Source organism: Hypomesus nipponensis, chromosome 7 (genome assembly GCF_054491055.1).
Source record: "Hypomesus nipponensis isolate SF chromosome 7, ASM5449105v1, whole genome shotgun sequence".
Lineage (NCBI taxonomy): Eukaryota > Metazoa > Chordata > Actinopteri > Osmeriformes > Osmeridae > Hypomesus > Hypomesus nipponensis.
In genome coordinates this window covers 7,149,888-7,176,035 of record NC_140367.1, presented here as the reverse complement: position 1 = coordinate 7,176,035, position 26,148 = coordinate 7,149,888, and the positions used below count along the sequence as shown (strand labels likewise).

General features: G+C 44.5%; 1 protein-coding gene across 1 annotated transcript; it reads left to right on the top strand.

Moving 5' to 3' along the window:
* Positions 1-345: 345 nt before the first annotated feature.
* ptn (pleiotrophin) lies at positions 346-24,416 on the top strand. The gene is made up of 5 exons (XM_084701008.1): positions 346-541; positions 16,452-16,549; positions 16,916-17,089; positions 18,346-18,507; positions 23,505-24,416. The coding sequence occupies exons 2-5, from the start codon at positions 16,453-16,455 to the stop codon at positions 23,558-23,560; spliced, it is 489 nt and encodes a 162-aa protein (XP_084557134.1). The 5' UTR covers positions 346-541; position 16,452; the 3' UTR covers positions 23,561-24,416.
* The last annotated feature ends 1,732 nt before the right edge of the window (positions 24,417-26,148 follow it).

The following is a 26,148-nucleotide window of genomic DNA, read 5'->3' as shown; positions in this document are numbered from 1 at the left end:
CCCTCCCTCCCTCCCTCCCTCCCTCCCTCCCTCCCTCCCTCCCTCCCTCCCTCCCTCCCTCCCTCCCTCCCTCCCTCCCTCCCTCCCTCCCTCCCTCCCTCCCTCCCTCCCTCCCTCCCTCCCTCCCTCCCTCCCTGTCTATTTGTATCCCCTTCCCTCCCTTTCTCTTTGTATCCCCCTCTCTCTCTCTTTCTCTCTCTTCTTTACCTCCCTCCCTCTCTCTGAGTGCTGCTCCCCTGCCAAGTGGGCCGTCCCTGGAGTGACCTTGTGGTAATGAACTGCTGATCACGAGTCAGGAAACCAAGCTTTCAGCACGCCCTCTCAGCTACTAAAAAAAGAGAGAAAACACACACACACATCATTCTCTTACACACAAACTAACTACACCCAGCTATCGTATGCCCAGCCTTGTGCAGGGACAAGAGAGAAGGATATTGAGAGAGACAGAGTGAGAGAAAGAGTGACAGGAACAAGGACTAGATGAGAACAGAGTGAGAAACTATTGCAAGCATAAACACAACTACCAGACCTCCCATTCAAAGTAAGTACTTTTTGTTTGCTTGGCCTGTATTGTATGAGTGGGGCGTAGGAAATAAGGGGGATTTCAGCACTGACAGACGCGGACAGAGACAGTCGAAGCCGGCCCAGCTATTTGGGTAAATAAAGATGTATCCTAACAGACGTTACGTGGGGGAATGCAGCCAATGCTTTAAAAGATCTTGGAACCACTGATGTGTACTTGATAGCATCCAACTTTCTACATTTTCCCTTTGTGTTGTTTAGCTGGGCAGACATCCAGTTAATTATTTACACACCTCTTTGACAAAAGAAGTAGCTGAGGAACTTCATGTTGAGACCGGCATGTAGGGAACAGGATGTAGGGGGATGGTTGTAGGGGCTAGGTACAGGGGCTAGGATTTAGGGGCTAGGATGTAGGGGTTAGGATGTAGTGGCAAGGATTTAAGGGCTAGGATGCAGGGACTAGGATGTAGGGGCAATGATGTAAGGGCTAGGTACAGGGGCTAGGATTTAGGGGCTAGGATGTAGGGGCTAGGACCTAGAGGGTTGGATGGGTGACCTCGTGTTGTATTCAACACGGCTGATGAGTGGGACTAACACACCGTCTGTGTTTTAGTTTTGCAACGCAATGCCCCAGTCAGCAGCAGTTTGTGATTGGCATGCCTGTTGCTTGATCTGTTCATCTATTTTGTTAAGTCAACATGCAAACTAGTTTAGCAGATGTAGCAGAACATTACAGATCTTTACATTTTCAGCAGGGTCAGTGAGAACTTACTCAACGAAGTTACGTTTAAAACATCAGAAACAATGACTGTGTGACTTATCCGTGATAATTACATCGAAGGAATGTCTCTATATTAAACAACACCACTCACACTAAACTCTGTCTTCAGCATTGATGTAGCCCCGTTGTCTGGGAGCGTTTCGCCGATTTCTCCACCGTTTTTTTTCCAGCGGCCGTGCATGTGTGTGTTCACGCGTGTCAGTGCTAGGTTAGGGCCAGCTTTCCCAGGATGTTGTAATTTGGGTCAAGCCTGACTTGAATGACAAACCGAGGGGGCCGTCATTGTACCAGCTCTGTGAGGTCGGAGTGGACCTTACACCGCCGTTGCCATAGCTCTCCCAACCCCTGGAGCAGAAACCCGACTAACACACCGGCCGTTTCTCGCCTCGCCGTGGCATTCCTACTGTGTACAAAAGCACCCGGCGCCCCATTGGAGTTCTCAATGAGAAGGCCAGCTCATTTCTTTAGAATCAACACATGGTGTGCTACTAATGAAAGCTCCGGGAGATTAAAAAACGATGTGGCGAGGATGAGCTTGCGGGAGGAAACCAGCTTTGGTCAGAGGGAAGTCAAGCTCATTGTGGATGTGCCTGGATGCGGGCCAAAGACGGAAAGGGGGAGAGCTCACATAACCAGTCCCATGTGGGCCAGCTAGGCCTTCCACTTTCTTCTTGCCTTTTGGGAACACACAAGAGACATTGTACACACACGGTCCTGTCCTCTCATCAGAACAGCTCTCTCACATTGAATCACGTGTTTTTTACGGGAATGTACAGAACTTGGTGGGATGGAGAATGGAGCACAAAGCCAATGTATATCTCCCTTGAGTCTATAGAAAGGCTTTCACGTGACTGCTCCCCATGGAAGACACCCAGCAACAACACCCAGGCTGTAAGGAGCCCTAAGAAAGCACTGCTTCACGGGGGGGGGGGGGGGTAAGAAGCACTCTCAAAGGATCAAATTCTGGTCTATAGGGCGAGTGTGTGGTGTGTGAGTGTGTCTGTGTGTGTGTGTGAGAGAGAGTGTGTATGTGTTGTCATGGGGCTTTGGGGGATAAGAACATGCACAAAGATCCCAACATTGAGTGGCTGCATGGTGAGGTGCACACTGACCTCTCACATAAGATGAAACAGAGGGGGACTTGATGGGGTCTGGGGAGCCTCCAGAGGGGCTGGTGATGGGGGGCATGGGGGGATGGGGTCTCCTGGCAGAGGCTGTTCATCTATGGCTATCACTCGAGTACTTAGTGCCAAAGTGGAAAGGCTGGTCCTCCCGCTTCAGCAATGGAGGACGTGTGGCCCGGCCAAGAGCTTTGACCCTGCTGAAGAGGTTTGTCTTGAAGCTGGAATGGAGAGCACTGGATGCTTGTGTCCACTTGACAGTACCACTGGGTCTGAGGGCTTGCTGGTACCAGCTTGGAAATGTATGGTTTATAATTGAGCTATCTTATTATGGCTAAACAGAGGAAATCCAAGAACCAACAAAACAAATCCTTTAAGCCAGTGGTGGGAGAAGGTCTCTCTTGTGCTGTTAGCCTATTGTCAAGAGGGACTCTCTTTGGAAAATAGCTCTATTGATGGTGCTGGTAATGCCTTTTCTTGATGAATAGGAAGAATGCTTAGTGTGTGTGTGTGTGTGTGTGTGTGTGTGAGAGAGAGTGTTTATGGTAACACAGAGGGGGTGCATGTGTGATGTGCATGTGTGTGTGAATGAGTGTTTGTGTGTGCATCCATTATGTTTGTACGTCCATCTTTACACACCACTCACATGCATCATATCATTTGATCCCAATTCACTCACACTCTGACACCCTTTTGAAGGCAAAAAGAATGGTCCTCTTTAGTGGCAGTGGTCAGTCTGTGGGAATCTAATTATCTGGCTGATGTCAGATGTAACCTAACGCCTGTGCGTTTGGCCATATTGGCTTGACGTTCTGTTTGATCCTCAGGATGCTAATGATACCCTGAGGGCCTGGACCACGATCAATGTGTTCATTAGCCTCCCACTCTCCCAGGCCTGCGATTGGCTAGCCCTGGGGATGAGGGCAAAAGTTAGGCCGTTGGGAGGGGTATGTCGTGTGTCGGTACATTGGTAAAGTGAATCCAACGGTATTATGTTGTCATTACATTATATGATGGCGTTACAGCACTACATTGAGGATAATTCCAATTAGACCTTTGAACAAGAACTTGAAATGACAAATTACAAAAACAAACCTATTATAAACATTGAGTGTGTGTGTGTGTATGTTGGAGTGTGTGATGCAGGCTATGTGTGTGTGTGTTGGAGTGTATGTGTGAGGCTGTGAGTGTGTGCGTGTGTCTTGTTGACGAGTGTGTAGGTAAAGCTGGGAGTTTGTGTGTGAAGTGGTGTACGTGTGTTCTCTAGAACTGGTCTCCAGGGGGTTCAGCCTTGGGGTGTTTGAGTGTGCTGGCTGTAGTGAGGACACTGTGGGGGACCTGGGACTGTTTGTGTTGTCTAATGAACTGAGCAATGATCCTGTCTCACACGCACCAACTCACCAGAGAGAGACAGAGAAAGGGGGGGGGAAACAGTGACAAAGTGAGAGTGTGTGTGTGTGACAGAGTAAAAAAATGACAGTAAGATAGACACATAAATAGATGGAAAGAGCATAATATAAAGAGAAAGAGAAGGATGAAGGGAGACAATGGAGAGCATCTACATACAGTAGTGTACATTATGTGACGATCGTACACATTCTAATGATCCAGAGAGAACACAAACAATGTGACGCACGCGACAAAGGGCTGAGATCGATGGAACCAATCGATACAAAGACCCGTAGTATTAACCAGCAGACACTTCAGTTGTCAGTGGCTGGACATGAGTTAGATTGTTCCGTAAATCTTCCTCTATTATGACCTGCAGTATAAGAGCATAATCTACTGAAACCCTATAGCTGAGTGGTTGTTAAGGGATTTGTGATTGCCTGCCTGCTCCTGTCTATTTAGCTACAGCCCAGCCGCATGAGGGCCATGTGTGTTTTGATGTAGCCATTGATGTCGAATGGAAAGTTTAATCGATCGTGAGCACCCATGGCCAGCACTGCAGCACTTAGTGTCTATATTCCAATCTCCCCCTAACAGCGTCGCTGGGGCTGATGGCAACAAGAGATCCGATTAAACGGGATAATTGTGTCATCGCAAGTTGTCGCTCCTATGGAATGTCGAGGTGTTCCACGTGAACACTACTCTGCTCACGACTCTAACACAAGCCTGGTCGGGGAGAAGTCATGGCTACGCTTCGAAACAAGTTTTTCACAACTAAACCCTCCCCACAGTCAGATTTACAGATTCCCTCACCATGCTTGAGATATACCTCTAATCCTACTATAGTCAAATCTTGCCTCCTTTTAATCTGGCTCAAAGCAGACTTTCAAAGGCTGACAACAAGGATGGGACGTTCTTCTTTCCCTCCAGGGGGGGAGGAGGTGATTCAGAAACGTCCCACGTCAGTAAAGGACGTGCAGAGATCAGATGGACACCCTCCCGGTCTTCAGCTTGGTGTCCACCCACACAGTAGGATTAATGTCCAGGATCATTACGTTCTGAGAGGCTGTATTCACTAATGCCCCAGGGAGTCATTCTAAAATCATTTTTGCCTTGTTGTTAGTGCAGTGGGTGGTTCATGTCTCAGATATCTGTTTGGGGTGTTTTGGAGGCAGCATTTGGAAACTTCTGAATGTAAACAGAGTTGTGTCCACAGGATGGTGGATCATATATTGAGTACAGGAGATGGAGAGGTAACAAGAGAAGGTGCAAAGAGGACTTAACATCGGAAAATAAGAGTGTGGGTGTATATGTCAGTGCATGTGTGTGTGTGTTTGTGAAAGAGGGAGGGAGAGAGCCATTACTCATCCATTAGTATTCTGTCCACAGTTCCATAAGGAGATGATAGACCCGAACAAACACCAGAGAAGGGGCTGTCTCATTATACGTTTTCTTTCTTGTTCTTACATTGTTCAAATTCCTCTGACTATAAACAAAAGCCACAACACACAGCCATGTCCTTGGTTTGTACTGGGGTTGAGGGACATAGATGTTTTACCCTGCAACATTTCACATGCTTCTCATGGCTGCCATCAGATGAGGGAACCACCAGCAAGACCAAGGGGAGCCAGGGAGCCAGGGAGCCAGGGAGCCAGGGAACCAGGGAGCCAGGGAGCCAGGGAGCCAGGGTGGGGTGGGGTGGGGTGGGGGTCGGTGGGTTTGAGGGGGATGTAGGGGTTCAAACTTTAACAGCCCATTATGTCCACTGATAGTCTGCTCCTGTTCCTCTGTCTTGTGGAGGAGCAGGGGGCTTTGTGCTCTGCAAGGGCCAGAGCCCCCTGGAGCCTGGAGCAGAGGACCTGGTGGGCCCCTGGCTGCTTCCCTGAGGGGCCAACTGGGCCAATGATTCGTGAGCTGCACACAAATGCCAACCCAAAAGAAACGCCGTCACATTGCCGAGGCGACAGCTTACACGGGCTACGACACTAATTTTGTTGATAGCATTGTCAACAACAGACGGAAACACTTTCTGCACGAGCTGTGTGGTTGTGTGAGGGCTCTGGATGAAACGGGAATGTGTGTTTGGTATTTGTGGGTCGAGGAGAGTATTCTTAAAAGCGACGAGTGACCATGCCAAGACACATTTGTCCAATTGACCCATTTTGCTGCGACAGAAGTGGACAAAGAGGGCACGTGCATAACCTCAACATCAAATACTGAGAAATTCCAACGTGTTTTTGCTCTGTCCAGTCCTAATGCTTCCTGGCATGTGGAAAGGTCAGAGTCAATGCCTGCAAGGGGCTGCTTCTGCATCCTTTGTTTTGAAGCAGGTGGCACTAAACTCCCCTCTTAAACCTCCGAGACTGAAGAACCAGAGAGAGTCAGCAACACAGTGTCAGAAATGTTTAGGCGTGTTGTAGATGAGAAGGAGACTGAGTGAAGGGTTTTTCACGTGGACACTAGCTCACGGGAATGCTCACCCCCTATCCTCCATCCTTTGCTCTGAGAGAGTTTTATCAACACAGCAAAATGGGCCAAGCTATTTACTTGCAAATTGCACACAGGAGAGTAGAGAATATGTGGGTTTTGGTTTATAAAAAAAAACACAAAAAAACACAAAAGCTGGTCGGATTCATACATGTATAGAGATGTAAATGTAGATAATAGCAGGTTTGGATAGAAGGGAGGTAACTGGAGATGCTTGTTAGAGGAAAGGCAGTGTGTTTCTGAAGGAAGATACTGAGAATAACAAATGAGGGTGGTTTGGACCAGCTATGCTGTTCCTGTGCCTCGACATTGCCTTCAGAAAGGAAACAGTGTGTTCTCTCTCTCGTAAACCATCTTTAGAGAGCAATTTGATGCAGGTGAAAGGATTTCTGATCAGTGATTGTGTGTGTGTGTGTGTCTGCATGTACAGTTGTGTTGAGAGTGTCAGCATTCAATTGACAACAAAGAAATGTGTGTTCAATGAATAAAGTGTGGACTCTTTTCCTGTTAAACATCTGTACAAAGATTTACCGCAACCTCCCTTCTTCAGACTCAGAGACTCAGGAAACAGAACCAAGATGGAGGGTACAGGATACCATCCACATCTTGTTGCAGTTAGAACACAGCACTAGTGGAAAAATAAAACCGGGTTTTATTGTGGAATAAATGAGCCAGCGTTGATGGGTATTGGATTCCCATCAGGCTTTGCAGCGGACGTCAGAAGGACCCGAGGCGATGGGTCTCTCATGGCTGTGCAGCACATGGCCTGCTCATCAGTGACTGCTCTCTTAAAAACCCACATCACTGTCGAGCTCTTCCTGGCTAGGCACACACACACACACACACACACATGTGGTACAGACAAACACACACGCAGGCATGATTGCATGCCCAAACCTACACTAACATGCACGTGTGGAAGCACATTCGTACATATGCACACACACGCACGCACTCTGTCCACACATACGCACACACAAATGCACACACACACACACACACACACACACACACACAGAAACACACACACACACACAGAAACACACACACACTCATAAGCCTCTGCACAGGGGAGGGGGAAGAACTGTTCAAAGTTCATTAATCAGATGAAGTTTTTCAAAAACTGAGTGGAAATAGGTGTCGGATTAAATTGAAAGTCCACTTGTACTAGTGGGCGATCTTTAAATCCTGATATTAGCTTGACATTCAGAGCTTCAGAGTTGTTATAGAAACCCAGGCGTTGTGTCAACTATGTCTCCTGCCCTTTCCTACTCAATATTAGCCTTGGATCATGTTGTTTCACCCTCTTTTAATGAGGACTTCTGTCTGCTCTGACGGGGTTAGGGTTAGGGTTAGGGTAAAGGGAGAGGTCAGAGAGTTAGGGTTAGGGTTAGGGTAAAGGGAGAGGTCAGAGAGTTAGGGTTAGGGTTAGGGTAAAGGGAGAGGTCAGAGAGTTAGGGTTAGGGTTAGGGTAAAGGGAGAGGTCAGAGAGTTAGGGTTAGGGTTAGGGTAAAGGGAGAGGTCAGAGAGTTAGGGTTAGGGTAAAGGGAGAGGTCAGAGGGTAGGGCTGCTCAACAAAATACATGAATGGAGAAGAGGAGAGAAGCAAAGTTCATTCAAACATGTTACATGACCTTCACACCCAATGGCTGTAAAGACAATACCAGAAAAGTAAAGGATTTGAATAAAGAGTCCTGTCCTGTCCCAAATCAGGGTTATCTAATCCACCAATGCACCATACATAACTACCCATCCTATAACATCCAAAAGACAGTCTCAGTTAGAACTAGAGACACACAGAACTGCCAATAGCTCACAGAAACAGATAGCAAATTCACTGGTAGTCCTAAAATGGAATGGTGAAACACGCTTCAAAAAGTTGAATGACACTTATTGTGGAGTGGAGTAAACACTGTGCTGAAATATATGTCTGCTTCAGGTTTGTTTGGAGAAGGAGTGCAAGTGCTCCATCACTGTCTCTGAGAGGACCTTCAGTAGAAGAAGCAGTCCTCTCCGAGAGTCTGGATATAGTTGCCAGATTTAGACTGGTGATGTGATGACTGTATAATACATCTCTCCCTGTATCTCCCTCTGTCGCTTTCTTTCTTTCTTTCTTTCTTTCTTTCTTTCTTTCTTTCTTTCTTTCTTTCTTTCTTTCTTTCTTTCTTTCTTTCTTTCTTTCTTTCTTTCTTTCTTTCTTTCTTTCTTTCTTTCTTTCTTTCTTTCTTTCTTTCTTTCTTTCTTTCTTTCTTTCTTTCTTTCTTTCTTTCTTTCTTTCTTTCTTTCTTTCTTTCTTTCTTTCTTTCTTTCTTTCTTTCTTTCTTTCTTTCTTTCTTCAATAGCAGTACTCAGGGCATCCCAGCAGAGGGCAGTGTGTAGTTGAAGAGGTGATCCAGACTTTTTAAGTTGAATTACATGTAAGATAAAATATATTGTATAGAGAGAGAGAGAGAGAGAGAGAGAGAGAGAGAGAGAGAGAGAGAGAGAGAGAGAGAGAGAGAGAGAGAGAGAGAGAGAGAGAGAAAGAAAGAGTGTGTGAGTGAGTGAGTATGTCTGTGTGTTGTGCATGGGTGTGAGTATCAGGGGAGGGTAATAAGGGGTTACTTTCAGAGGGTCCTCTGCTGACAGCTACGCAGCTCAAATCTCAGCCAAAGGATTAAAGACAGCAATTGGATGCTTGTATTATCAAGCCAGCTTATCCCTGCATCCGCCTCATGAATGCAATCGGTTGGAGAAATCCAGAGGCCCTTCTCTACACAAGAGCACTGGAGCGCTGAGAGAGCCATGTCCAATCTGTATCCTGTTGTCTTTCAGCAATATTTGGGGAGGAAACAATCATGTATGGTTTTTTTGAAATGGAGGTAGTGCTTCGTGGGTGCCCTAACAGTTGGCACAGGGGGAGATTAGCTTTTAATTACAGGAAGAGAGGCAGAAGCAATTAGTTTGTACACCCACTTACCATTGTACCCACTGATAGACAACAGAGATGATGTCTTCACGGGCAGGGATTGCTGAATCTCAAATCCCACCAGCACTGTCTCCATGGCCCCTGACTCCATTTACAGATGACTATTTTCGTAGGTGTCTGTTATTATTGAGTCATCCACCACCCACCCTCGCCTGCCCAAGACAAACCTATATCTCTGTGGATATGCAATCTGGAAAGGTGCAAGACAGAACAATTAATCAAACAACTTTTTGAGAAGCACAATCAAGGTGGGCATATGTGTGTGTGGGGGCTGAGGTCTAATTAGTTTCCTCCCCACAGCTGGGTACCATGTGGGTACAGCTGGCACAAATTAAGAAGTTATGGGCGAGGCCCTCCAGAGAACCACTGAAAATGACCAGTGACGATGGTCTGGTACCAAAGCAGGCAGGTCACTGATTAAAACCCGTAATTGATGTAATTGTCTGTGCAAATGGATTAGGGATTCGGTTAGGGCTGAAAACAATCTGGGGAAAGCTGCTTTTGCGTCGTAAAAAAAAGATCCCGCTACCGTGTCTGAGAGAAAGAACAGATCGATAAGCCATCCAGGCCATCATTCAGACGGGTTCGTTCAATGTGATGAAAAAGTCTAAAAGCACGTGAGGTTCACGACACGGGCCTCACACACTCTGAGCGGCTGCCTGTTCGGAGCTGCCGGGTAAGGTGAGGTGAAACGCCTTGACCAAGATCATTTACTGCTGTTTGCTTTGGTGTGTGCCTGCTATAATCTTGTGCTAAGCTTTGTTCCCTGTCCAGCTTACTCTCTTTATAGCACGGGGGAGCCAGGGGGTGCGGGGGTGAGATAGTGCTATTAAGTTGGCCTTGACCGCTGTGATTGGATGACAATCCACAGCTCAGGTGCTCCGTCTCCACAAGGTGGAAATAGATAAAAAGGATGATACTGTTGTAATAGTTGGGGCAAGACCGTTTCTGATCGTTTTGGTGTGATTTCGGTTGAGATAGGCTACCCGTTAACTTGAGGAGCTTGAGGAACTTTGATTATTGCTAAAGGAAAGTTGAACAGTGAAAAGGTATGTGAACAGCTGAAACATTCCGTCGATCATTTACTCAACTTGGTGTGAAGCCCTGACCTTGACATGATCACATGTGAGATCTATGATAATGTAATAATCGGATAGGAGCATTATCTTCCCTCTCTCCTTGACGCTGACAGTGATTCAATGTGTGTGCTCAAGCTGGGACGTCCTCGTTCGTAATGAGTGGCTGTGCCACACTGGCAAATGTGACCCACGCTGTTTACCTTGACTCACTGCATCAAGGACACTCTCTGTTCTGATCCACACAAACCAAACTGAATAAACAGAGTCGGAACATCTGAATCATGCAGGCATATGGGAGTGGAATGCACAGGCTATTATGCAGTCATACACATTTAACAAGAGCTGGAACGAGTGATGGAGAGAACACGCGACGGGGAAAACGGTGAGTGTGGCAAAAAAAGGAGACGCCTTAATCAAAAGATGGACAAAACTGCATCGCATCCAAAGGCTTTCTCTTCCTCTGACACACTTTGATGAACAAGTGTTTCAAGGTGCTTTCAAGAGCTTCTTAGAGAGAGAGAGAGAGAGAGAGAGAGAGAGAGAGAGAGAGAGAGAGAGAGAGAGAGAGAGAGAGAGAGAGAGAGAGAGAGAGAGAGAGAGAGAGAGAGAGAGAGAGAGAGAGAGAGAGAGAGAGAGAGAGAGAGAGAGAGAGAGAGAGAGAGAGAGAGAGAGAGAGAGAGAGAGAGAGAGAGAGAGAGAGAGAGACCATCTTGTTCAAATTGGAGGCTTTTGAGAGTGGGCAGATAAAGTAGCGAGGGAAAGAATAATGGGAGAGAGAGATGGGGAGGGGGCAGGGGAGAAAGGAGGCAGAGAGGAGGAAGAGATGAGGGGGGGGGGGGGAGCGGAGGATGTGGGGGATGAGGAACGGCGATGCTTGTGGGGTGAGACTGGAGGCAGGCTCATTTCCCTTTGCGGTTTGACATGTAAGGAAAAGGGGTCGGTTGTGGGGTGTGTGGGTGGTGACCGGGGGTAGGGAGGTGGAGGTCAGAGGAGAGGAGGGGATTAAAGTACAGGCCTCTGGTCTGGGAGTGGAAGAAGAGACGCCATTTTGAGTTATCCCAACAGAGAGGATATAAAGGAGAGAGACAGAGAGAAGGAGAGTGAGCTAGATAAGGCATCTCCAGCAGCCACAGGCTCCCCACACAGGTAATTCAACCATGACTCACTCTCAACTCCCTGTGATAAATTGAGATTATAAAATAAGGGCCAGTAGAATCCCCTTGGGAAAAGACGCTCAATATTGGCCACGTTAAAGGCAGTCTGAAATCCCTGTAGAAAATGAATATTCATATTCAGTGCTGTACTGTATAATTGGTCAGTCAAGCTTCAAGCAAAAAGCCACCATGAAAATTGACATGCTGTCACCCTAATGTAAATGAGTCAAAATACAATGTAACTATTTTGTTCTTGCAAGCAAAGGTGTCAAGAAGAAAAGTGGAACATGGTTTTTACCAGACTGGTGATAAGAATATAGTATTGGGATACCATTTCAATGCCTTCCTGTTGTTGTGAAGCGGTACAGATCTGTACTGGGGAGTACTGGACTGGAAGCTTGTCCTGTCAAAACATATTTTAGCATCACTCAGGGAGGGAGAGAGAGAAGGAGAGAGGGAGATGGAAATTGAGAGGGGGGGAGTGATATGGAGTGGGAGTGGCAGAAGGAGACAGGTAAAGGGAGAAGGAGATGGAGAGGGGAAGGAAGGAAGAGGGAGAGAGGAGGGAGCGAGAGAGGGGATAGAGAGGAGGAGATGTAGAGGGAGAAAAAGAGGGAAAGAGACAGCGGGAGAGGGAGAGGGGAGGAAGAGTTGGAGACAGAAAAATGAAGCCATGTTTGTCATCATTATGATTGTGGTTTTTCATTGTGGATACCTTCACTTGGCTATTGACGAAAGTCAAGCTCTATTTTGTATTTGCTCATTCCTCCTTTCACAGAAGCCCCTCTCTAAACACACACACATACACAAGACCCTCACAAGCAACACACTCACTCATACACATCCAGACCCTCCCCGCCACACACATGCACACACGCCAGACACACACAACACACACACCAAACACACACACACAATACACACACACACACTGTTATTGTTGGCAGGGAGAGATCCCTGGGGGTCTTGTTTGGACTGCCAGGAGAGCTAGCAGACACTGCACACAGAGCCTCCCCCACCGTATGACCTTTACAGACCTCAGGTCAGCAAATACCTGCCGCTTGATCCGCCTCATCCCACAGCTAAACACACGAGGAACGGTGACAGGGCTCGTTTAGGATGTGCGCCCTCCTCGGCTGTGAGAAAATCCACGTTCTCCCCGGGTTGATGGATCTGTGGCTTTGTGTCGGCTTTTAAGGACTTTTGGTTTGGTTTTCTTGCTTGTGACGTTTTGCTGGTGAAGCTGCGTAACAGCATCTGCTGGGTTTCTGACGTTTTTTTTGTTGTTCATTTACATGTATTCATTTAGCAGATGCTTTTATCCATTATTATTTTGTATTGCTTATTGTTTCAGACTTCTTTATATGTGATTTATTTTCAGGGATGAGTGGGGTTTCACCCTTCTCTCTGTTGATCGTTTCTATTCCTTTGTATTATTCTTTTCAAAGCTCATAAAAACTCACAAAACACCGACTAAGAAACGTAATTATACATTTCAGTCCACTGTATAGGTAAGCCTTACATTTTCTTCAAGAACAAGTAAAAGGCATTTATTTTACTCAAAATACTTACTCTAGTTGTTAGTTGATGCAATCCCCACAAACAGCAAGACCTTGTAAATCCACTGGGAACAATTTCTACAAATATGGATTGTTGTTGAAGAAACTGTAGACAAACCCTATTTCTCTCTTATTTTACCCTTGAATTTACCTTTGTCCAATATTGGCTGTAACCTAACATTATATGAGAGAGAGAGAGAGAGAGAGAGAGAGAGAGAGAGAGAGAGAGAGAGAGAGAGAGAGAGAGAGAGAGAGAGAGAGAGAGAGAGAGAGAGAGAGAGAGAGAGAGAGAGAGAGAGAGAGAGAGAGAGAGAGAGAGAGAGAGAGAGAGAGAGAGAGAGAGAGAGAGAGAGAGAGAGAGAGAGAGAAAGAGAGTTTATCCTCCAGTCTGCAGTTTATCACATATTATCATCTGTTTACATCTCTCCTCTACAAGCCAGTGAGAGTCAGATGAGAAAAACACACAGAATGTATGGGCTAAAACCCTTTAAATCATTCCCACAAAGCCTAAACTTATCTCCCTTCACAATCCATGCATAATGCAGTTCTCTTTGGTTCTGGGAAATAGGGATTTGCTTTTTTGAACCCTTAAAGAGGAAATTATTTTGTGAAATCTTCATGTTTTATTAATGCATGGCCAACGTAAATTAAAAGCATGTAGTGCATATGGAATCTGTATTCTAAAAGTTTTCTCTACAATACCAAAAAAATAATCATTATTGCCGATCCCGTTATTACAATCAAAAAATAATTTAAAAGTATTAAGCACCAATATAATTTTCTTCTCTGCTTGATTTTCATTGGGTCGTCTTCATTCAACTGAGGTGCCTAATAACCCAGAGTGAATTCCTCACTCAAATAAAGTCTGCTCCTTCCTTTGTTCCCCCATTTCATTGCCTTCCTCCGCTGAATGAAAACACACTGAGGGATCAGATAGCCAGAACAGATTTTTATCCTCAGCATTCTAATATATTCAACGGGACAGAGAGCAGGTGCAGACGGTGTTTGGTGAGATGGAAGGCTGGACCTGATAGTGGTTCTATAGTTCTATAGACAGAGGAAGTTGTTGGGGTTAAGCTGAGGCTCCATCAATTCCAAGTCCAGTATTGAATCTCTTCCTTCCCCCTCTTGTCCTGCAGCAGCCCACTGCCTGATCAATAACCGAATGGTCCGTTTGAAGGAGCTAAACCTAGCCAGCCGATGAACCAATGACACGTCAGTAATGTGAGCAGTACACCCACCATGGCAGATGGGTGGCAAACCTCACACGGTCTCGTTCGTCTGTCTTTGCTCATACAACCTTCTGGATGGGTTGTGGTCGCCCCCCACCTCCCACCAGCTCACACTGAGCTCCGCTACCGAGACCAGTCAGACCCATGTGGAAACATATAGAATGATGCGCATGACTCTTACACAGCAATATCAAACAGCCATTGCATCCCTCACTGTCGTGTCAGTCACTTGCCTGACTGCCTCCTTCTGAGACACGACGGAACTCCCACCATTAGCAATAATCTACACAGCTAACAGTCTACTGGAGAAGCAGTCCCTGAGCAGTGCTTACACTAGGGTCGTGGGTCAAAGTTCACCAGAGGCAGGAATCTGGAAAGGGATGTTTAGTTTGATGGTTTGATGTTCTAGATCTCTCTTACAAGCTCTTATAAGGTTATCAGCTCTTCCTAAGTTTAGCTGTGAGCTGTGCAGGTGGAAGAAATGACAGAATGGATGCTTCTTTATGTCTTAGCACTGGTGCAATACCCACTGTCTGTTAGAGAGGGGGTGTAGCATTGTGCTGTGTAAAAGCCAAAATCTCTGATTCAGTCTTTCATCCATAATCGAAAGTGTTGCCATGCTCTTAAAACACAGGAAGGGGAATTTGGGATTTCGTGCAAGTATTTGATGCACAGTAACTACTGAAGAATAGATGGAACCTTTGTGTGGAGGGTGACCCTGAAGTTTGACCTCAATAGGCCCTTGGCTTCTTCAGGTAACCTGCTCCAGTACTGCTCTGCTGGAGCTGCCTGTCTCCTACCAGCCTATCTCCACAAAACCTCCTCATTCCTTCTCTGTGCATCCGGCAGTCAGCTGGTAATACATTATTTAGGGAAAGCTTACCCATCCTTTGAGCGACCAGAAGAATATGTATTTGAAAATTGATTTCTTATGACGTGGCAAGATTCACAATTTAACTTCTGAGTAACAAGAACTCTTTCATGGCTCGGGTTCACTCGCAGACTGCTTGTGGGAAAAAATACTTAAGAATTCAAAGATGTTTGAAGATGTTAATTCAAAGATATGCATTAGAAGAGATTAATTCTTCATAATCACTTACTGAGACACCAAACTAATATGAAAAGGCTTTAGACTTGTATTTGAATGGATAAACTCAACATTCATGCAATCAGGGAGACTGAGGGCTGTTCTTCTGAGAGCTCAAATAGGATGGACTACTGTCACTAAAACTGTCATTTTATCAGCTAATGAGCACAGGGACAAAATAAATTGCTGAGTGAATGTACTATGAACACGGCCTAATATTAAACTAAAGAGAAGTTTAATTGCCCACATAAAACTCATTCACCATTCAGCAGCCACCTTGCATTACAAATGGAGGGTGCATGAACTTCTGTGAAGTCTCAGAGTGAAGACATTTAACAACCATACTATACAGGGCCACACAGTGGGGGGGATTCATTAACATTTATGACCAGAACAGATTTCCCCACCAGGCTATACCTATTCCCATAATTTGACCACAGTGGAGCATTTTGGCATCAAGATGATTCCTAATTGCTTGAACCTCAGGCTGCCTTGCTCCCCTCTGAGTGTGTGTTTGGTAGGGTTTATCTCGCTAGTCAAGACAAGACACTAGACAGAGGGGTAGAGGGAGGAGTCAGGCTAATGCCGTTTCCCAGAGTTCCCTAGCGCTGTGGTCCCTCGGATTAGATCCTACTTTCGTTCTCTTTTATCGGTGTCCTGGGATTGAAACCAAGGAGGTCTCTCACATGTGTGAAGACACGCAGACGGCAGGACATTATGCACTTCCTGTGTTGACGTCCTCCTCTTCCTGCTGAGCAAAAATGGATAAATTCCAGCTCACTGGATTAGACACTGGGTCTACAGCACTTAAACTGTCCCTCGTCCAGCCTCCATTTACTAGAAATACGGTGACAGTCAGACCTTTTCTGAGTAACACATTCCTCAAAACATTTCTTCTTTTTGTAGACGCTTTTATACCAAACAACTTGAAAACAAAAGACAGAACCTTCAGTGGATGTAGCACTCTAACCCACAATTCAATATATGCACTGGCCAGCGTTGAAGTGATGGAACTCCTGAGACATAGTCTGTTTTTGACGCTCGTCTCTCATGACGTTTTCCCTCCTCCCAGGATGCATGTGCAGAAGCAGTGGGCATGCGTTGCCGTGGTTGCGGCCCTCCTGATCCTCACTGTGTCGGCTGCTGAGGGGGGCAAAGCCGAGAAGCAAGGTGAGATTCTGGCGCATTGACAGCAGACGCCAGCAAAGCAAAGACCCCCAGAGCCAGGCACCTGTCTCATCTAGAAATGCTGCTACAAGAGGGGAATGCTAATTAGATGTAAATCTTGATATCGGGTCAGATTTCCGCACGCATCCACTGAAAGTAGAGGGGTGCTCGTAGACTTTCAATGACAGATGCATATCTCAGTGCTGATCAGATTGAAATCATTTGACCTTTCACAGTGGAATTGGCTTCATATTATTTTATCTTTATTAATTGCATCCTAAATAGTTGTGGAGCTGTCTTCAGGGTAAGGGTGATGTGTGTGTGTACGTGTGTGTGTGTTCTTATTTGTGTGTGCATGTGATCCAACAGGAAAGAAAGAGCGTAAGTCCGACTGCGGTGACTGGCAGTGGAGTGTGTGCGTTGCCAACGAGGGGGACTGCGGACCTGGCACCAGGGAGGGCACAAGGACTGGCACCGACTGCAAGCAGACCATCAAAACTCAGCGCTGCAAGATCCCTTGCAACTGGAAGAAACAGTTTGGAGGTGAGGTGGGCTTGAACGCGGGAGCATAAAGGATTCTCTCACACATGCACGATAATGCCAATGTGTTTCACATGGAGGTGAAAACATCAAGAAACTGGATTCTGTCTGAAATGTCTCTATTGGGAACATCTTCTTTTTCGGTCTCCCCTGGGGACAGCACTCATGCCTGTGTATGGGAGAAAAATGTAAGGAGATGTGTGTGCACGCGTGTGTGTGTGACTGTATTTGTGTTTACAGACTTGTGTGTGTGTGTTTGTGTGTCTGTGTGTGTGCGCTCCCCAGAGTGTGTGTGCGCTCCCCAGAGCGTGTATGTCTGAGTGTCATCTGCAAACAGAGCGTGGGCACTGCTCTGTCCCCCAGGGGGCCCTGGTGGAAGCGTGCTCACAGCCAAATGATAGGCACACAAGCTCCTGCTTTCACCCTGCGCTGTTTAGGAGGTCCCAGTAGGATTCCTCCAACAATGCCCCCTGTCACCACCGTCTCCCCCATCCCTCCTGTCCTCTCCCCCTCTCCCTCTCTCCCTCTTCCCACTCCCCTCTCTGATGAGGACCCAGGGATCTCAGAGCCAGGTGACAGGGGCCTGTGCTTTTATCTGGGAGGGAAGTGAAGGATGGGTAAACGAGTGTCACTATCCGCAGGGGAAGGCCAGACGGGAGACGAGAATTGCACACAGACTCACACACAAACACACAGTACATTACTCATGGACAGATATGTCATTACCTTCACCTGCACAGAATGATGCAGAACACATGGAATCCAGCTGTAACCTTTGTATGTGTCTGTTTTGAACTTTCCTCTTTCCACAAAGTATCTCACTACATCGCATAGAACAGCCACACTTCAGATACCATCCCCTTTAGGACAAAGAGGCTACTTTATCTGTGAAAGGATAACATGTTTCTGATTTGTAAGAAAGAAAAGTATACAAAACTGTGAAAATCTCTTAACTCCAACTGTTCTCCACCCATGAGAGTTTTGGGGGAGTGATTACTTTAACCAAGTTGAAATATGTATTTACTGCATCATCACTCATATTCGGCTCGCAAAGATTACAAAAGTGTTATCAGCAATAGGTTTTTTGTATTCAGAAGTGACTATGTTCTGCTGTTGTGCTCGTCTCTCTCTGTCTCTCTGTCTCTCTGTCTCTCTGTCTGTCTCTCTCTCCCTCCCTCCCTCCCTCCCTCCCTCTCTCTCTCTCTCTCTCTCTGTCTCTCTCTCTCTCCCTCTGTCTCTCTCTCTCTCTCTCTTTCAAGGAGAATGCAAGTATGACTTCCAGGCCTGGGGAGAGTGTGACCTGGCAACCGGCAAGAAGAACCGGACAGGCGTGCTGAAACGTGCCCTCATGGATGCCACCTGCCCCACCACAGTCAGCGCCACCAAGCCCTGTGGCAAGATCCCCAAGACCAAGCTACAAGGTACAGCTCTCTGCCAGTGCCGTCTCCCTCACTCTGTCGCTCTGCTATTCCCATCTTTCTCTTCGGGAGCCTGTCAAGAGGTTTATTATGCACCAAATATTGAAGTGTGAAAATGTGTACATCCCTGGGGTAGATTATCATCTGTATGAGAAACTCTCAACAAGGATGAGAAAGAGAGAACTTAGGGTACATTGTCATTTTCCATATTTACATTTCCATACATATATAAATGCTTCGTGTAGCTTTGAGTGCGTCCTCGTGGCGCAGTAACCTTGGTAATGATGAGAGGAGGGAAAGAGAGAGTGTTTGAAGTCCAGGATATGCTCTCCTTCTTCTGCAGATCCCACTGATTACATCTTGCTGAAGACCCAAATCCACAGAAGGATTTAATCAGAGATAGTGCCAGACTTGTCACATATTCATATTTAATCAATTTTCTCTCCAGTCCAAAACGAATACCCTCTCTATTAATCCTTGCATTACATGAAGAAGCTAAATCACTTTTACAAGGTAAACGATGTATACAGGGGCAACCCAATTTCCACGATCATGTTGCATTATTTGGCTGGCTAAATAAGAAATCAGACCATTCAAGGTAAGGTAATTACATTTACATTTACATTACATTTATTCATTTAGCAGACGCTTCTATCCAAAGTGACTTCCAAGAGAGTGCTTTACAAAGTGCATAGGTCACTGATAATAACAACAAGATTGCCCCAAAGCATTGCAGGTAGCCAAAAACAAGAAGTACACATTGTGAACAACCAAAAAATTAGTGCTAAAGGGAAGAAACCATAAGAGCATGTAGTTAGGCAAGTTACAATTAAACAACATGAATCTGTAAGTGCAAGTGTACCTGTAGGAAAGCAATAAAAATAGGATGAACTATAATAGAATACACCTGTTTAAATCAGCTACCACTAACCAACAAGAGTTAGTCTTGTTGAGTTAGAACAGTCTTAGCAAGAGTCATTGTGATCCTTGAGGAAACTAGCATTGGGTTCAGCAAACCATTCCTAATTGTTTTTGCTTTGTTCGCAAAGTCTCTGTAAAAAGACAAGTCCAAATTAGTTTATTACTGTAATCCCACATTGATCTATGGAACACAGATACTTGGATATGGTGTGGTGTTGCTTACAGTATGAACTCACTACTACAGAGGTTTGAACCAAACACAGCCATGTTCTTAATTCATCATGTGCTTTGAATGACAAGCTTGCAATCTTAACAGTAGTTAAGTATTGTATTGGATGATGCATCAGAGTTACACTGAAATATTCAGATACATTTATCAGTTGCTTTCCCATGTCTCCCAAACGATCTGCACAGTCTCATTCTGTTCAGATCAATATCCTTCCTTGTAAACCCCATCTACATACACCGTTTGTAAAACCCTCAAAAATAGAAAATAAAATAAGAGCATCAGCCATTGGGTTTGTTTGATGATGCATGCCTCTCCATGTCCAAACTTTACATGATTTCAAAGGGAGAACTGTCTGAATATTTCACTCTAGTCTCCATCACTAATGTACGATGACAGGGTGTTTCTACAGTGCAGTGAACAGTTCCCTAGACTTCCTGTGTCTTCCGTCAGATCAACCACCAGACAAATCTCTGCAGTTACCAAGCTGTTATCATGCTTGTTAAAACCCCTAACAGACCACGGCTTCTCTTTTTATTGGGTACATTCTCTCCACTCTCTGTGACCATTTAAAGTAAGATATGTAAAGAGGGATCTAGAGTTTATGAAACAAATATTGGTCTGGCTTTGGCACTGTGAAGAAAAAAATACATTGCTGAACGCTCATTGGTCTGCTAATATTGACTTTCAAACGTACACTGAAGTCACAGGGTTGGATCGCACTCAAAATCTCCTGTCCATGTGATTGGGATTTCTGGGTTCAGTTCCTGTTTTCCCTCGCATTGTGACTAAGTTTGAGTGAGTCAGTCATGAGGGTGAGAGCTGTAAGCCAAATTTTCCTCTATGTGTGAAGAGTGTGCTAGATTGACAGAGCTAACAGTGGCTTGGTAATAGCTGTCTTATGAGCAGAAAAATCCTAGCATGCAGTATAAGCCTCGAAAAGCCTATTAGGATGGCACATACAGGGAGAAATTAAAATTACATTTGAATGAATGTACACATGTGCCTTCCAGCATTTGAATTGATACAGAACGATGTGTTGTATATTCAGGACATACATACAAACACTCTGTACAGCATGTCAATACTGTTGTGTTTAGTGTTTGTGTGTTTATATATATATATATATATATATATATATATATATATATATATATATATATATATATATATGTGTGTGTTTGTGTGTGTGTTTTTAAGAGAGAGACAGAGACAGAGATTGAAATAAAGAGAGTGAGAGAGAGAGTTTGTGTTCATACATACGGACACAGTACCACTGGGGACGTAACAACACCAAAGACTCTAAACACACAATCCTGGCTGTCACCACTCTGCACCTGCGTGAATCTCACTTCTAATGAATGCTGCAAAAGTCAGGGGTAGCTGCCCTGGAGGCAGATCAGTGCAGGGTGAGAGGCTCAGCCGGGATGACAGGACTGGGATGAAGAAAGACAGTTGGAAAGAGAGACCCGTTATCTAAAAGATGTGTGTGATTTTCCATGTCTGCCAGTTCTGAGATAAGCTTTGGAAGCAAGGGGGTAATTCTGAAGAAAAAGAGTCTGATAGTGTTGCGGTGTGTTTGCAAGTGTGTGTGAGTCTGTGTGTGTGTACATGTGAGTGTGTCTGTTGGTGGGATAGCAAACACAGAGTCACAGTAAGACGATCAGAGAGCCTGGGAAAAAATAAGAAAAAGGAGAACCCTGTCCTGAGAAGGCTATCTCACCTCCGGCACTGGGCCTCAAGCCTCAGGCCTTATTTGCAATTCTAAACAGCTACCTCGGGTGGAGGAGATAGGTTTCCCCTGACTACTGTAGCCGAGAGTGAGAGAAAACATCTGTCAGTGCCAGATTCTGCTGAAGACAATACAGAGAGGCAGCCAGAGACGCGATGAGGCAGTCAAGGGTGTCAGGGCTCGCTGGTCTCGCATGGGTGAAACGTGCCCCGTCGCATGAAACTGAGAAGGGCCAAGAACAAAGAGTGACGGCAATGAATTGTTATGAATACCTGTAGAAACCTCTGAGTCCCTTCCCTCTCTTTCACTCCAGCCGGCTGGAGACCCCCTCACCAACATGATTCGAGCCAAAACAAAACACTTCACTGATAGCTCTTGCTATCTCAGCAATTGTCTGGAGTGGAGGGGTAGTGGGACTTGGACATTGCTGCTCTAGGCCTATTACCCTATCCCTGTGACACATCTAGCCCAATACCTAACCCCATCCCTGTGACACACCAAGCCCAATACCTAACCCCATCCCTGTGACACACCTAGCCCAATACCTAACCACATCCCTGTGACACACCTCGCCCAATACCTAACCCCATCCCTGTGACACACCTAGCCCAATACCTAACCCCATCCCTGTGACACACCAAGCCTAATACCTAACCCCATCCCTGTGACACACCAAGCCCAATACCTAACACCATCCCTGTGACACATCTCGCCCAATACCTAACCCCATCCCTGTGACACACCTAGCCCAATACCTAACCCTATCCCTGTAACAAACCTAGCCCAATACCTAACCCTATACCTGTGCCACACCTAGCCCAATACCTAACCCTATCCCTGTGACACACCTAGCCCAATACCTAACCCTAATTCCAGTGTTACATATTGTTGTGGTAAATTGTTTATTATTGTTAATCACTGATTTCTAATAGGCTTGTTGAAGTATTGTACCAGATGTTAGATGATGGTTTATGAGAACATCATAATGATTGTCTGATAGATGCTTTTTAGCCAGTTCCTCTAAGCAACTCAGAATGGATACTGTGTTTTATGCCAATTGCTCAGCCAAGGAATTATTTTCGTGTCAAGATGACTTTCTCTCACATTAGATTGACTGAGCTGAAGGGCTTTAATCAACCAACCGATGTGGGAGGATCTCATTTCAGTGGCAAGTGTAAACTTGCTTTAAATCAGGTACACAGACAACACAAACAGGTGTTGATTAACCTGTTGATATCTACAGTCTTTCGTCGCCCACAGACCACATGGTGTCCTGTCTAAAACCCTGAGTGTAGACAGAGGCAGACAGACAGACAGACAGACAGACAGACAGACAGACAGACAGACAGACAGACAGACAGACAGGCAGACAGACAGGCAGAGACAGACAGGCAGACAGGGAGACAGACAAATAGGGAGACAGACAGACAGACAGACAGACAGACAGACAGACAAATAGGGAGACAGACAGACAGACAGACAGACAGACAGACAGACAGACAGGGAGGCAGACAGACAGGGAGGCAGACAGATAGGGAGGCAGACAGACAGGGAGGCAGACAGACAGGGAGACAGACAGGGAGACAGACAGACAGACAGACAGACAGACAGACAGACAGACAGACAGACAGGGAGACAGACAGACAGGGAGACAGACAGACAGAGAGACAGACAGGGGGATGAACACTGAAGGTGGTTATGTCCTTCCTATTCACTGAAGCAGAGCGACAGAGAGGGTGGCATGGACGGCGGTTCTTGTCATTTCTGCCAGGTTCCAAATCCGCTCTTGTGGGACAATGATAAAGCATATTTCATACTGTACTCACATGCCCACCAAGGCTTACCTCTCTGGCCAGCTGCAGCAGTAGAATTGACTCAAAACCAAGAGCGTGTGAGAGGGACACCGGCTTAAATTGAACATGGTGCTACTCATCAGTGACTGCAATATCACAAAACGTTACCTTGTTCTGGTTGACAGCAAAGTAGATTATACCCCAAAAATTCCATGGAAAAATAACGAATTCACTTTTCACAGATGAAGGCCTAGGACTTTGTGTATGCTGACTGAGTAACAATTATTTGAATAGATTCTAACTGCATGTACATCTGTTCTTACTGCAGATTCCAAGAAGCCCAAGAAAGAGGGGAAGAAGAGGGAGCGTACACCAATGGACTAGCACTGAGGTGCATCACACCAGGAAGTGGGCGAGAGTTTACTGTCCATATGGTTCCACATCTCCACATGGTTCCTCTTGTATGTCCTGCAGGTTAAGACTAGAAGCATGGATTGTAGTGTAATGGAGTTATGGATTGTAGTGAAAAAAAAAAGAAGTTATTTTTCCTTCGTAGTGTTTGATAAACTTTGTAAACTGTAGTGACCTAATGCTTGGGCGTATGCATTATGCAAATGGACAAAGACTTTCTTAATAAAAGGCTTACCTAATAACATTTTTAGGGTCATTTTGTGTCTTTTTAACACACACGTTTCTTGTTTGTGTTAAAAAAAAAATTACTCACTTTGAAAAAGCGATGTCATGTATAGATTTATTGCTTCAGCATGCTGAAAAACTATTTTTAATCAAATGATCTCATCGATATCTTCAATTAGATAGCTCTCACTTCAGTCAGCCAACAAGAATATTAAACAAACAATTAATAAATCAATTTTTCATTCAACGTTGTAATAAATATTGTTTATTCTACATTATACATGACCGGTTGGTCAACAGACGATTTTTGTAGACACTTTTTAAGTTAAAAACTATTACAACTGATATATCTCAGATAAATACAGAGTAAGATGTATACTATTGTCTTGTAACTGCTTAAAGTGACTCTGTATATGTGCCCAGTTTTGCTATTCCTGCTTGGTTTGTCTCATGTAATAGTGTCCCCTGACATCTATAAAGATTTCCAAACATTTTAGTGTGTGTAGTTGATGTTAACTCCTCCCTCAACTGTACCCCTCATTTGGTATTACATTTTAAACCAATAAAAATGTAGATGTGTAAACCTAATTGGTTTTCATGTTGTACCCTCTATGCTCAAAAAATCAACAACACTGTTTTATTGTGTTAAATAGTAATACAAAAAATCAAACACATTTCTGAAGATTTTATTTGAATTCGGTTTCAAAATTTTATGGCACAATATATCCACTGAATGTAACTTTACAGAGTCATAGGTGGCCAGTGAAATTACAGTAACACTCAGATTCATTGTCCTTCACAAATAGTCAATCAATAATGTTTAAAAATTGAAATAAATACCATTACTACTGTACATTAGAGGGAGTGGCTAGCATCATATAGGAAGAAAGAGGGAGAAGGTAGGGAAGCAAAGGGAACATTCAGATAAGCTATTAAACATGTATGTACATTTCAACTGTACTGCATTCAAAATACATATGTATACCATAGATATATACAATGCAAACAATTTGTCTTCACCAGACAATGTACTTATTGTATGAGGAGCCACAAGCCACAGTGAATGAGTACACAATAAGCATCTACATACTTATGCAACTGAATATGAACACCCCGTACAAGGTGTACAGCTATTGAGGGAGGGTATGCTTGTTTTTTTTTCTTCTGCAACAGGTCCATTTAAAGAGGCTTTCACATTAAAATTCAAAACAAGTTCAAATGTATTCCCTCCTGACAGGCTTTGTTTGTTCCGTAAAACACTTCCTCCCATATATGACTTGTGAAGTTTCCAACATGGCTGTGTGCTGTAGCAACTGGTCAGCAGCTGGTCGTCATGGCTCTCCCAACGGTATATTTCTAGCTCCCTGCCCTTCCTCTCAAATTTAAAAGCTGACCCTAAATGGATGCAAAATATTTTTGATGAGAACAGTTTTGAACTTTTCATAGTCTTTCAGTCATGGATGTAGTTTGGTCATATATCCACAACAAAATATCCTCTAGTTTCTTCTTCACTTACAGTCCCCATACATGAGATAGAATCCGATCATTTTTCCGTATAACTGAAAGATCTAAAAAGGTTTTGTCTAACTGAATATTTCACAAGGCAGTTGTCCACTCCTTCAGAAACCATGCCTTAAGAAATTTTATACATTTGTTTTTCACTTACATCAAAGTAGTTATTTTTCTTCCAACTTTGGATTTTAAACTTTATTTATTTCGTCAATATACTTTCATATTCTCTTTTTCAGTTCTACATACTTATGTGCTGGTTAGATCTGTAACTCCTCTTACAAATATTTGCACATTTTCAACATTTCTGAATCTGTAATATTACATTATTACATTTGTACATCCATTCAATACACATATATTTATAAAATGTGAACCAAAATAAATGTCTGTAATATGTGTGTTGGCTAAATGAATGCCTATTTTATATGTTTACTTTTCACTGAATGTTTTGTCTCTGAGTCTTTGGAAGCCATTTGCTTTTGAGACACTCATGGAAAGACCAATGAAAACGTCTATATTTCTACAACTTGTGCCTTGTGAAATTAGTTCTCAATCAGAGATGCTTTCTGATAGCTTCATGCAAAGATTTTTGGTAACACTTTACATTGTGTGTTCATTAAAAAACCATGTAGCTAAGTAGTAATAAATGCAGTAGTTACATAGTAGTTACACGTAATGTAAATTGTTACCAAATGTTCTCATAAAGTAAAAACAAAACAAAAATCTAATAAGGAATCACATATAACTGCCATACTCATTCATCTTTACATAGAGTACAGTATTTTGGACACATACACACATACTCTCTTTCCCACACACACGTA